A 12,775-nucleotide genomic window follows, 5' to 3' on the forward strand; every position below is an offset into this window, starting at 1 on the left:
TCAGCTGGGCTGCGAAGCCTAAGCCAGTGCCCTTGCTGCTGCCGAACCTGCACCAGCCGGAGATCGGCATCCTCGCTGCTGCGGGCTCTGCAAGGGGTCTGATCGCCTGTGACACTGGAAGCCTCAGTCCACGCTGACTTCAAGAGGGGAGGCAGATGTTCAGAGGATAAGGTTGTTTGGCGTGCTTTACAAGTGTGCAGCAATCAGCATCTTATTTACCACGGATGATGGAAACCCTTCACTTCAATAGTGAACCAGCCATCATTTTTCCTAATGACAAACGTCCCCTTCCCCGCACATACAAACACCTTTCCACACCGATCCCCATGGGGTAATTAATTTCAGTCACCTAGCAAATAAAACCAAGATACTCCAAAAAAATCACCCAGCCTCGTAACTACGTTGATTCAAGGAGTGGATATGCATAAACCAGCAGACAGACACTAACAATGAATAATTAAAACAAAAATAAAAACAACAAAGGATCTAAGACCTGAAGAGAAATTACTCACTTGGAACAGCTACCGCCACATTTAATCTTTCACAACCGAAGTGTATGAATAGGAAATAAGTAAAACTAGCCCTAGGGCGCATGAATATTGCCCCTGGCTGGTTCATCTTGCTGTGCACAGAAAAATATGTCATGTACTACTCACACCCAGACATTTGGCTATGGTGCAAGGGGCTGGATCTCTCCGTCTGGGAGAACAGCACTCTCTGGAGCACAGTAAGGGAACCGCAGGAGAAAGCAGAGAAGCCCTGAAATCACTAGCAAGAACAGAGCTATTCAGTTGCTTAAGTGACTACTGAAAAAAACCCCAGCTCAAAGGTCTTGATTACTTGCTTTATTTGCATCCTTGTTCAGCCCATACAAGCAAAATGTGCAGGAGTTTTAGCTAAATAACTGCTTGCAGTTGATGCTGAGCTGAAATTGGACTGTAAATTCCTGCTTTCTGAATTTAAAAAAGCCCGTGGGATTGCTGTGAAATGAAATTGCTCCCTGGAGGCATGTGAGTGCTGCAGCACTTGCTCGAGATCATCTGAGGTTTACAGAAGCTGAGAGCCTGTGCCCGTCTCACCAGTGTCTACTTAAGATCTCAAGTAACCAGTTCTGGTCATGACAGCAAATGGATCCAATTAGCTCCAGCCAACTCATGCAGAAAGAGCATCTTTATCTTCTGCAAGAAAAAGCTTTGGATGCAAAGCAGCTCCTAGGAGTAGCCAGGCTGGAGGGGAAGGTTAGCTTAGAAATTACAGTAACAGGTCAGGATGCTGCAAACAGGCTCCAGGTTCTCCCATCATCCATATCCTCCCACAAAGACTGCCACCATTCCTCCTCCCGCACATTGAAGGTGGGAGAGAAGCCATGGACAGATGCCTTCCTGCTGGAGTCCCTCTACTCCAACATGAGCATGCGGCAGAGTAAATCACTGCTAAAAGCAAAGGCCTGAAGCTTTTCACACCATTTAATGGTCAGTCCACATGAACTGCTCTACTGTAGACTAGGGGAGAAAAGCATCCATGAACAGGCTAGAGTTTATCTTGCTTTCTCCGTTCAGGGCAAGTATGTGTCTCTGGGTCAGAGCTTTCTTGCAGTGCCTATTCCTGCCGGGTCTTGCACTGAGGTCCAAATCCTCGCAGACCAAACTCAGCCCGGGGGTCGGCAAGCACCGCACCTCCTGAACTCCGTGGGAGTGGTGCCTGCTTGCTTCAAAGGCAAATTTTACCCTGTGTTTATACCAGCCTACAAGGCATGAAAAGGCCTAGGAGGTCACACATCCACCACTGTAATTTCAGGCAGGATCAAACAGAAAAGCAACAGCTGGGCTGAGTGAGCAAGTCCACGTTTAATTACAAACGGTTTTGGTAATAAGCAAAGGCAGGAACAAAGCTAGTGAAAAACCTCCCTTTTTCTTCCTGGCTCCTGTTCAGGCCATGTAGAAACAGCTGCCTAGAGGAGAATCTCAAATAAGATCCACCAACTACATTTTCTTCATTTTCAGCACTGCTACAACAGCACAGTTGCCTATGCAACGCCGCTGTGCTTTGACAAGCATCAAGGACCGAGGGCCAGATCGCAGCCGCTCACACCGAAGGGCTCAGGTCTGTGCAGGTATTTCCCAGCCTGTAGCTCAACCCTCCCCTTGTGTCTCAAGTCACACATGCACAAGTGCATGCACACAGACATTCTGCAGTAAACTGCGTGGAGGATTTAATTTGCTTTAACATCCTCTGAATATGAGGTTGCAAAATAGGATTACTAGCGCAAAGGATGACGGACAGAGCTCGTGGGTCCTGCCTGGCCCAGGGAGCAGGCAGAAAACAGCTCTCAGAGCACCAGGAAAGAGAGCTGACTGACCCCTCCATCAGGCCATGCATTTACAGCCAGGAGCTACTCTTGCTGCCCCCAAAAAGCCCTGGAGCAGTGGTAAGGATAGGAAACGGGTCTTAAAACACACAGACAGGCAAGAAGGCTTAGTGGGGTAGGGGGAGGGCTTTTTGTGAATGCTGGGAGCCTTCCACCCATTTTTTGTGACAGCAAATTAGAAGGGATCAGTGGATCCCCTCATCACATCTGACACCCCTGGCAGCATCAGCGAGAGCCTAACACAACCCAAGAGCATGACAGAAACACGGCTGGAACAGAGTACCAACACCAAACCCCTTCAACAAACCAATACCCATTGCTGACAGACCGCTGCCTAGCTGGGTGTCACGGGGGGACACGATGGGAATAACGGGAAGGCTGGGAAACCATCACATCCCTGGGAACCAAGGGCTTCTGACCTTTCTAGCAAAGCCTGCTGAGAGAACTGGGTGGGTTGTTTTGTACTCCTGGCTTTAATTACAGCCAAGTGTTTAAGTTATTCTCCTCCAACCACCCCCATGTCCCTCACAAGCACAAATCTAGCTTTTTATAGCACATCCGGTATGGATGTTAAACACATTCAGGAAATGCACTTTCAGCCCCAAACATCCCTTCCCCTGGACCAGTTGGGTTGCAAGGGTTTGAAACGTGGAGATGTGGAACTGGATGTTTGGTTTTGTGACCGCTGCTTTCCTGGATTACTTCTCTCTGTTTAGAGAAGGGAAATCAAATAAATGCAGGGTAGGCTGGCTGTATCCAGAAATAATGCAAGCTGCTTGCAAGGTGAAGAAAGAAAAGCCCGATGGAGAGGCCATTCTTAGCTGCTCGAATCCCCTGCACACAGGGCAAGGATCTTTTTTCCCCCTTTTTTTTTTTTTTTTTTAAAATAGCTGACAAAGCTCCTGGGGGCTGACAATGGCTCACGGCACAGTGGGTGTCCACAGGCATGTCTAGGATCCTGAATCACATGTTTTTCAGTGCCTTCTAGTGATCCTGACCCAGACTGGTGCTCTCCTGTAATGCACAAGGGAGAAATGCACCCTTTCCTCCAAAACTTGTACCTTAAGCAGCCAAAGCGCACCAGCAAAGAACCATCAGGCTACACCAGGCTCTGTCGGTCCCCAGGCGCTCCTCTGGCATGTCACCGAAGCTTGTGGCTCTTTGCTCCAGAGGAGCAGGGCTTGGACAATAGGTTGGTTCCAAGTCTAAAGCCTGACCTTTGTCATTTTCTTAATATAAGGGACTCACCTCTGGCTTTAAGGAACATGGCAAGCCTGTTAGTAATTTTCTCACCTGAAAACACCCTGGCTGACTTCCCAGCTGGAAGCACCCTCCTAAGCCCAAAGGCAAGCGTGTTTGCTGGCAGTGTCAGGGATCAGTCTCAGACACTATCCCAAGGTAGGAAACTCCCTGGAGCACTCACGGACCAGAGGGCACATGCCGGCCAGGCTGCCCCAGACAGTCTCCTGCTAAACTCTCAAGAGCGCTGGGCTGTTCCATACATTGATCAGAATACCGCTGCCGTAGTACCACTGCACAAAACCAGGATATTCTGCAGCATGTTGCGAAAGGGAAGGCACATGGGGCTGCACTGCACCAGGGTTTGCTGTTCTGCAGGAAGGCAAGGCATACAAGCCCAGGATATTTTTCCCCTCCCTTCCCTGCAGCCAGGCCACCTCATATTCTGGGCAAGCAACTGTCAGTAGGACATCACACATCAGCAAGCTGAACGATGACCTAATTAAGCTGCTTCCAAAATAAACACACTGGAGGAAAGTTAAAGGAGTCCTTGAACTCATTATTTCTTATATTGATTTTTATTCCATTTTTTCCGTATTTTATGTGGATTCTTCACTTCAAGTATCTGCAGTGTTAACTCAAACTGGGCTCTGGCTATTTCTCCTGAGCAATCAGAGCTCCAGCACAAGCAGCCATGCACCTTGGTAATGTCTAGCTGTGCGGGCCCGCTGGCCACCCACCTCCACCCTGGGCCAGTAAGATAGAGGAAGAAACACGGATCCCAGAACAGCAGGAAGGTGAGCAGCCCGTGGGGCTTTCCCAGTGAGCGACCAAACCTGCCTGCACTCAGAGCAGCAGGGCGTTTGCTGGGGGGACTGGAAGGCAGGTTTGAAGACACGGGACCACCAGCAGTGTGCACGACAAGGAGCTGCCCTAGCTTCAGCTGCCACCTGAACCACCTCTGTAGCCAGCCAAGGAGAAGACAGAACGCCAGTCCAACTCAAGGCAAATTTTTTCAGCACAAAACCCTGTACACAACACTTAGGTTACAACTAATGAGCTCTGCAGGGACGAACCCTTGTGCGGCGTGAACAGCAGCAACAACACTATGCTCATCTATGCATTCATTCATCTCAGGGAACAGCAGCTGTCAAGAGTCACACACACATCAGCTTTCACTACCCCGATCTAACTACAAGCTACGCAACACTTAGCTGGAAAAATGAGTGACAATCCAGCTGCAGCAACTGAATAACAGCCTATCTCAGGGAAAGGTGGCCTTAACTCACACTGGAGAATTGCTCTTCAGCAGATGGGAAGGACAACGTATTTATCTGATGGGTCTTGTTTCTCTGTGACCAAATCGTACGCAGCTTATGTCTTTCAAATATAAATGCAAATGACTGACTTAAATAAAAATCATTGTTGGAACACAGAAGCATCTCCTCTATTCCTGAGAAACAGGTGATCTCCCAAGCTCATCAAAAACCACATGGAGTGGCATGTCAGATGCACAGGGGGCCTGACCTTTTTGTACCTTTGACAAGTGTTATGATAATCTCAGAATTAAGTGCTAGAGCTTGAACAGAAAGTGACAAATCCACACCAAAGAGGCAGAAGCATCTTTCATTCAAATGCTCCCCCAAGGTTTATAAGAAGTCACGGCCCAGCCTGCCATGGCTTTTTATGGTCCAGAGAAGCACCTTTCAAAGGAACTGCAGGCAATCTCAGGCATGTTCCTTGACTAACTGCAGTTTCATCAGGCTGCTCAAGACATTCAAAACAATATTTCCTTACTAGGATGAATGATTTATGAGGATTGAGAAATTCGAGCCTGAACCTACGAAGTGAGTCATGGGACTCATGGGTTGCTTCCCCCGCTTCCCTCCCCCCCAAGATCATCACACCTTCCAGGCCTAGTCTTGCTCCCACTGAAATCCTGCAGAAAACAAATACCCATTAGCTTAAATACCACAGAGCCTATATAGACTCGAGCGCCGTCTTTCTCGCTAAGGGTCCATACCTGGGCAGAGAAACCACAAACTCACCCAGAGACTGTCGGGAGGGAAGCTGGAGCTGCTGACTGCCATTTTTCTTGCTGCTTCAGAAAAGATTTAGCTTCTTTTGAGGTCGAGTCCACTTCTTTAGTCACTCTGTTGGAGGAAAAAAGATGAACCAGAGGGTAAGGAAGAGCCATACTCACAACAGCAAAACCAAAGCTCCGGCAAGGAAACACAGAAAACAGGTACAGGACTCCCCACTCCACCTGCACACGGATCACCTCCATCAGCGGCAAGCTGAAGAACATGCATCTTGTTAAGATTTCATTCCAGTGACAAACCCTCTATATTCATGGCAGAAAAAAGGAAAAGAGTAGCTAATTAGAGGTGGGGGAGGAGGGGAATTTTTTCTTCAAATGAACAGAAATGCTTATTCATTCAAACAGGCCTGTCTCACTAGCAGCTACTGAACACTCTGCTCAGGTCACTGGGGGCAATTCCAGGCTCTTAATTGGGCTCTTGATTTCCTCATTTGTTGGTCAGTGAGGCAGCTCTTCTGCCACAGCTGTTCCGCCACCCACGTCTTGCAGCCCACGGCACACAGGCTTGGCAACATCTGCAACCCAAACCAGAGCACGGAAACGGGCTCAGGGGATGGGGAACAGGAGAGAAAGCTCCGACAAGGCAGAACGCAGAAATTTGCTCTCATTTTCTAGTTAATTTTTGTTTGAGGCCCTGAGGGTGCAAAATATTGAACTTCAAAAAATTATAAATCAATACAGCATCTACAGCAGGGAATGAATTACAAACATGAGAAAGAATCTCTAGAAAACCACTCAATAATTAATTGTTAGAAAACCCCAACTACTTTAGCCTCCTCATTTACAATGACCTGCCTCCAGCAACACGCTTTTCATGCTCTTGGTAGCTCTTAATGAGGTTGTCCTGGTTTGCCAAGCTAACAATTTTGCTTCCTTGGAGCACAAGCCTGTGAGCCCCCCCGGGGCCCTGCAGCTCTGTGGGCACAGAGGCAGCCTGACCCACAGCTCAGCCAGCCCAGAAGGCACGGTCCTCCATCCCACCCTCCCGCAGCCTGGGCTTCTGGCTGCATCTGCTGCCAGCAAGGGTGGGCAGGCTTGTCCCCAGTCTAGAGCACGTGGGGATGAGAGGCTGAAAGCCTCGTCGGTCAGAGGATCTGCCCTGGCTACAAGTCAGGCTAATCGCTGCTTGCCTCCTACCCACCAACCTGGCCCTGCAACTTCCATGTAGAAACTGGCTGATGGACATGGAGAAACCCGAGGACCTGCAAACCCAGCTGGGTTGGCGGCGAGGAAAGCATTGTGGAGTTACTTGTTAAGCCCGGAAGCATCGATGCCCTGAAATCCCACTTGCACACAACCTGTGCACACACGTCCCCATCCTGACAGTGAATCAGTGTCTGAAGAAGCGGTTAGGGAAGAGAAACTGTTCTTCCTCCTTCTCCCCAGACTGCAAACACAGTGGAAAAGGCATGTTCAGAAATAAGAATAAATCCTTGCACTATATGTCTCCTGCTCAGCCTTGTTCTGCCAGTGCAGGAGATTAACCCCGTTTCCCTCCCTGCATTGTCACATGCCTTTCAAACCAGCGGCGGTCATGCGGATAAAGACAAATCCCACGTTATGAATATTTAGAAGTGTTTGCTGATCAGATTGGAAAGGAGTGGGGTGGGAAAAGGGGAAAAGCAGTTCAGGAAGGAACAAAAGCCTTACTACACAATTTAGGGCATCCCAAACACACCACCCAGTCGCAGACCTCGGCAAGGATGGTCACATCATGCAGCACTCATACACCAAAGGTTACTTTACGACTATGAATTTCCTTCAGCAGAACAAACTCGGTGTCTTCCTGCAGCAATTAGCCACAACTCCCCACGGAGCCTCCCACGAGCCACGAGTGCCGGGTTCAGATTAATACGATCACGCAGCCTGTTTATTTTCAAATGCAGCATCCAAAGAGCCGGCTCTGTCCCCTGCCCAGCTGGGGAGCAGCAGCACCGTTTCTCATGCACTCTGCAGCACTGGCTCCCGGCATGGTCCCCCTCCTCCTGTCACCCCCCTGCACTCTCGTGCCATCAGGGTCCACCCCTGGTGCGCAGGAAGCACGCGAGCTGCCGTGAGAAACATCAGGCAGACCCCAAGCACGCAGGAATTTCAGAGGCGTAGCATAGTAACCACATGCCCTGGAAAAAAAAACCCTCTGCGCTGGCCTCAACACAGCCACAGGACCTGCTCCTGCGTTAGATCCCAACTGTTAAACCCTGGGCGTTTCTGGGACTTGAAGAGTGTAGAACCAAGAGGAGGCAGGGGTTGGGAAAGGAAGCAGAGATCACAGAAAGCACGCCTTGCCATTAACTCTGCTTGTTGCACTAAGAGATGACAGCTCAGTTCAGCTCCCATAAACCTACAGGAATCCGGCAATTCAATAGCTTACAGGATCTGGACACGCACGATAGGGAGCAGGTCTTCAAAGCCTGTGGCAGAGCTAGGATCTAAACATAGGGCCCCTTGGTTTTAACCTCATGACTATCTTCAGTCGTCTCCAACCCAGAGACAAAACTGAATGATGTCTGTCCCACCAGTTGAGGTAAAGGAAGGCAGGAAGCTAAGATGCACGTGAAAAATGGCTCCAGGGATTTGCCAGCCTGCAGTCTGACAGAGATAGCACGCTGTTGGTTGGACCAGCGCTACGAGCCACATCTCGGAGCAGGAAGATGGTCAATCCCAGACAGGGTGAGAAAGGAGAAACCTCCACCTGCTGTGGCCCCTCAACATGATGTGCAGGCAGGGTCTGGCACAGCCCTTCAAGGACAGTCAGTTCAGCAAAGAAATCACGTTGCTATCCAGGGGCACGAGACAGGTTGCTACCAAAGGATTACTTAGGCTTTGATACTTGCTTCCTCTGCCACCGCAGGGTACCAGCAGCAATGGCTGGGCACAGAATATAACACTTCGTTCAATTTTTTTTTTTTTTTTCCACCCTTTGGCCTGCCAGCAGCTGCTCTAGAGTATATTTTTGAAGTTATTTTTGAAGTTGTCTGCTGTAGCAACAGAGCTGCAAAGCTGCGGGCAACCTGTTCCACCAAGACTGCCCAGCTGGGGACAGGAGAATGCGTCAGAAACGTAATTAGAGTGACCTTTCAAGGCGATTCCATCACAAGACCCACTGATTGCCTCAAACTGAAACAAAAGCAGCTCTGAGGCAGGCTGCTGCTGGGCTGATGCCAGCAGCAACTCCTGCACCACTCCAACAGGAATGACAAAAGAAAGAATATTAAAGGGCTTTACAAGGTATTAATTCAGGTTAAGCACATTTCAACCTTTCCCACATCCCAGGCCAGGAAGGAAAAAAATCCTCTGGTCTGCATTATTATGGGAAACAATAACTCTCCATGTAGAAACCAAAACATTTCTTGTTCTTCGTGGGGAGAAATGGGAGCCATTAATCCAGCTGGAAGAAATCACAGTCATTACTAAGGAAAATTACAAGACCTTTCACTTTTAAATACTTGATAAATAACTATTTGCCTGACTGTTTACTGGGATGCTATTCACACATTGTAATCCAGGAATAAACATGAAAATAAGTATATTGTCAGCAATAAAACAAGTAGCTAGTGTCTCGCCCACTTGCAGACCCTGTAATTCACACACAAATCACTTCCCTGTAAAGATTTCATTATACTGCTATGCTATTAAATTGCATAATAAGAATTCCAAAACACAGAACAGTTATTAATTTTTTGGACCGTGCTGGAGCCTGGTAGCACAGACGATGCTACTGTATAAGGTGCTGTGCAACTGTAAAATAGAGAGGTCTTCTGTATTTAAAAGTTATTATAAGGAAAACATGCTAGAAACTAGTTCACTAAGTGCCTCTAATACTTACAGGTGTCCTCCTTAGGACCCTTCATCTCTGAACCAAGCTCAAAGTGGTACCCAAGCATTTAGGCATACCCATACCCATCCAGCCTGCTGTTTTGATGCCCAGCTCTGGGTACATTACTTCCAACTTCCACTGCAGAACTTGTCACCCTTCCCTTTACATTTACCAACTGAACTGCTGCACCCTATGTGCAAAGAAGAGGTCCCAGTTGTATGCTGGGCACCAGAGCACATGAAGACAACCCACATGCTGTCATGGGCTGTCCCAGAAGTTGTTCCACAGAGCACGCACTTACAGTACTGAACTGTAGCATCCTAATTTAAGAACAAGTGTTTGATCTGCTCCCAGCAGTCCCCTTAGCACATAAGCAACTAAAACAAAGGAGGAATACAGGCTAAAATGAGTACCGCATTCACACAGCTCCAGCTAATCTGCAAAATGGGCTTAAAACCAAATTTTCATGCTTCGGTTCAACGGCGAAGTCTAATACACCAGCTTTTCTCCTGCATTCTGTCTTTACACCAGGTGCAGATTACTAGGTGGGAAGAGGAAGGTCCCAATCCATCGCATCACCCCACTCTTGCTACCATGGCACAGCGCAACACCCACACCCCAGGACTCACCCCAGTGCAGTGGTCAGGTGCCTCTACTCTAGCACAGCTGAATCCAGTCCTGTTCGCAAGAAACAGAACTAGCATAAGAGATGCCGAGGGTGCAGTGTGCCAGGAAAGTGCCCAGCTCAGCAGCGGGCAGCAAGGTGACCTGCAAGCCCTTACAGAAACGTATCAGCAGAGCCACATCCTTGCAAGGAGGGGAAAAGGAGGCAGGGTCTCAGAGGCAGGATAGGGGAAGCTGGGAAAGACAAACAGCCACGTCAAGAAGGCTTGCAGGCTTCTGTCCATAGCCTGCTGTGTAATAGCAACCTTATGCATCCCAAGTGCCAAAATCCCTCCAACTTACCCCCAGATAGCTCAACACAACTGCATTCTCCTAATCGAAACGCCTGGTGCACATCAGGCTGAGAAAGCATATGTTGGTATTTGAGTACAAGGGGACTTGAAACTGAGAAGACAGTTAAGATCCCTAATTGCAGCGGCACAGAGGTACCATCTCCCCTGACCTCCATGCTGAGGAAGGGAGAGCAAGAGTGGAAGCTCTGGAAAACGCCAGCTCTTTACCACTCGTACTCAGGACACACAGTTCTCACTTGGGAAACCTGCCCCAGTTTAGACCTGACACAATTATAAAACTTTCTACACAATCTTAATGTTGTTAGCTCTGGGGAATCACAGACCAAGGGGGGGAAAATGAGGCTAATTATCCTTTTTCAATATTCCCCATCTGTGTCCAGGCTCATTAAGTAGTCCTCCAGCCTTCTGGAATGATCACTTGAGGAGCAAGCAATACTCATCTACAGGGGTTTGTAAAAAAACTAATCCCTTCTGAGCCAAGAGGAATACTTTGTCTGAATACTTTTTTGGTGGACTCTTGTGCTTGAGCTGCCATGTCCTGGGTGCCTTCCACAGACAGATGCCCTGCACAGACAGAGGCAGCTGCTCCAGCCTGCAAGATCCTGAAGCTGCTGGCGTGCACATGTTCAGCACCTTCCAGGAGAGAATTAAGTCCTCACACAACTAAACCTCCAGGCCACATCTGCCTGCACAGTGGGTACGTATTTATTTTATGCTGGATTACCTGGTGTAAAGCAAACAGAGCTAAAATTAATAGGTCCCCATCACTTTTCTAATTTCAAAGTAAAACATTCGTTTTCTCCCTTTCAGAAGAAAGCCAACATTCTCCAAACCTTGCTCTTCAAACCAGGTGGGAGAAGCTGTTCCCTGGGAAACTGAGCCTATTCCCTGAAGCAACCAAACAAGACCAGGCTGGAGTGACTGATAATTTTGTGGGCTGCCTATCTGCACAGAAGCTGCTGGCTGGCTTTTAAAAAGAAACAAATCTGATCAGAGCTCTCCTGGCATCAGGCAAGGGCCGAGCTGCCTGCCTGGTGCTGCTCCTCGCAGCAGGTGTGTGCTGCTATGCAAGCAGTCAGCCCAGGTGGCATCTCAAACCAATTCATCTGAAAAAAAGCAGAGATGAATGGTATTTTAACATCAATAATGCATAAAAAGTGCTTTTTGACATCCGTGTCCTAACCTTGTAAGTCTTGAAGGGAACCACCAGTTTTCCATCATCTCCTATATGACAAAGGCTCTGTGACAGATGTAAAAAATAACGTATGGACAGTGTTGCCACCTGAGATGCTGACCAACCTGTCAGGCCCCTTTTGGGCTTCTGCTTGCTACTACCGCAAGAGGCTCTCTAAATCCAAAGGGAAGTAACACTCCAGTTACCGAGCTCCCACTTGGGCTTGCAATAGGTAGAGCACATCAAACATGGCTCTCTGGAGTAGCTGACCCACAGCCAGGGCACAAGGCTTCACCTCCCTGTTGACTGGAGCTTTATCCACCCCAGTTTTAAGTATCTCCAAGCATTGGGTCTCTGCTTGCTTCTTTGGATAACTATTCCCTTGGCCAGCCCAAAATCCCGACATGCAGTTTGCATTTCAGTCTTTGAGGCATCCCATCGTTTTTATTTGCACCTCCCAAAAGGATTAACTTCACATTATGGAACACACCTCCGAGTTGAGCAATCCAGGTGAACAGATGCAGCTGCTGTACAGCGTGACAGTCCTCTGACCCTGTTAACCATGACTTGCAAAAACGCCGAGAGCAAGATAGATCCCTGCAACCCATAACTCCTGCAAAGCAGCGCAATGTTCGCATTATGGATCTCTTCTCTTGCTGAGGGAAGGAGTATCGTAGGTCTCAAGAGCCAGGGGTTCAAAATTCACTTACAGCTATGAACACTGGACACAAAGGTTACACAGATCACAACAGGAGCCAACACACACTACAAAGCAGAAGCATCCCCGTGGGGAAAAGGCCAGACTAAGCTTGACTTGGTTTGTAATGTGTTAATGAAATGGTAAGGCAGTGAACAGCTTTGCCTTCCCTTCAGGCTAACTCAGAAACCCTCCTGCTTCAGAATCTCTTAGTTACAAAAAAAAAAAAAAAAAAAAGAGGGAAAAAAAAGTCCGTCTCGCAAGCTGCTCTTTCCGGCAGGGGAAACCCCAGGCCCAGGGGCTGCAAAGCAGGCTCTGCCAGCATCTCACCAGACTTCAAAAGCCCCTTTCTGAGCCTGGAGCTGTCAGGAATGAGGCAGCAGCTTGGAAGCAAGGGAAAGA

The 12,775-nt window shown here is 48.5% G+C and overlaps 1 protein-coding gene across 1 annotated transcript in view; it reads right to left on the bottom strand.

Moving 5' to 3' along the window:
• Positions 1–4,347: 4,347 nt before the first annotated feature.
• Positions 4,348–12,775, bottom strand: part of LOC104073527 (craniofacial development protein 1-like) — a gene marked incomplete at both ends in the record, with an annotated part of 20,832 nt that continues 12,404 nt past the window's right edge. Inside the window, 2 exons of the mRNA XM_009573340.1 lie at positions 4,348–4,473; positions 5,656–5,760. Coding sequence (XP_009571635.1) covers positions 4,348–4,473; positions 5,656–5,760 — 231 coding nt within the window. The remainder of the gene's footprint in view (positions 4,474–5,655; positions 5,761–12,775) is intronic.

This window comes from Fulmarus glacialis, unplaced genomic scaffold, assembly GCF_000690835.1.
Source record: "Fulmarus glacialis isolate BGI_N327 unplaced genomic scaffold, ASM69083v1 scaffold7102, whole genome shotgun sequence".
Lineage (NCBI taxonomy): Eukaryota > Metazoa > Chordata > Aves > Procellariiformes > Procellariidae > Fulmarus > Fulmarus glacialis.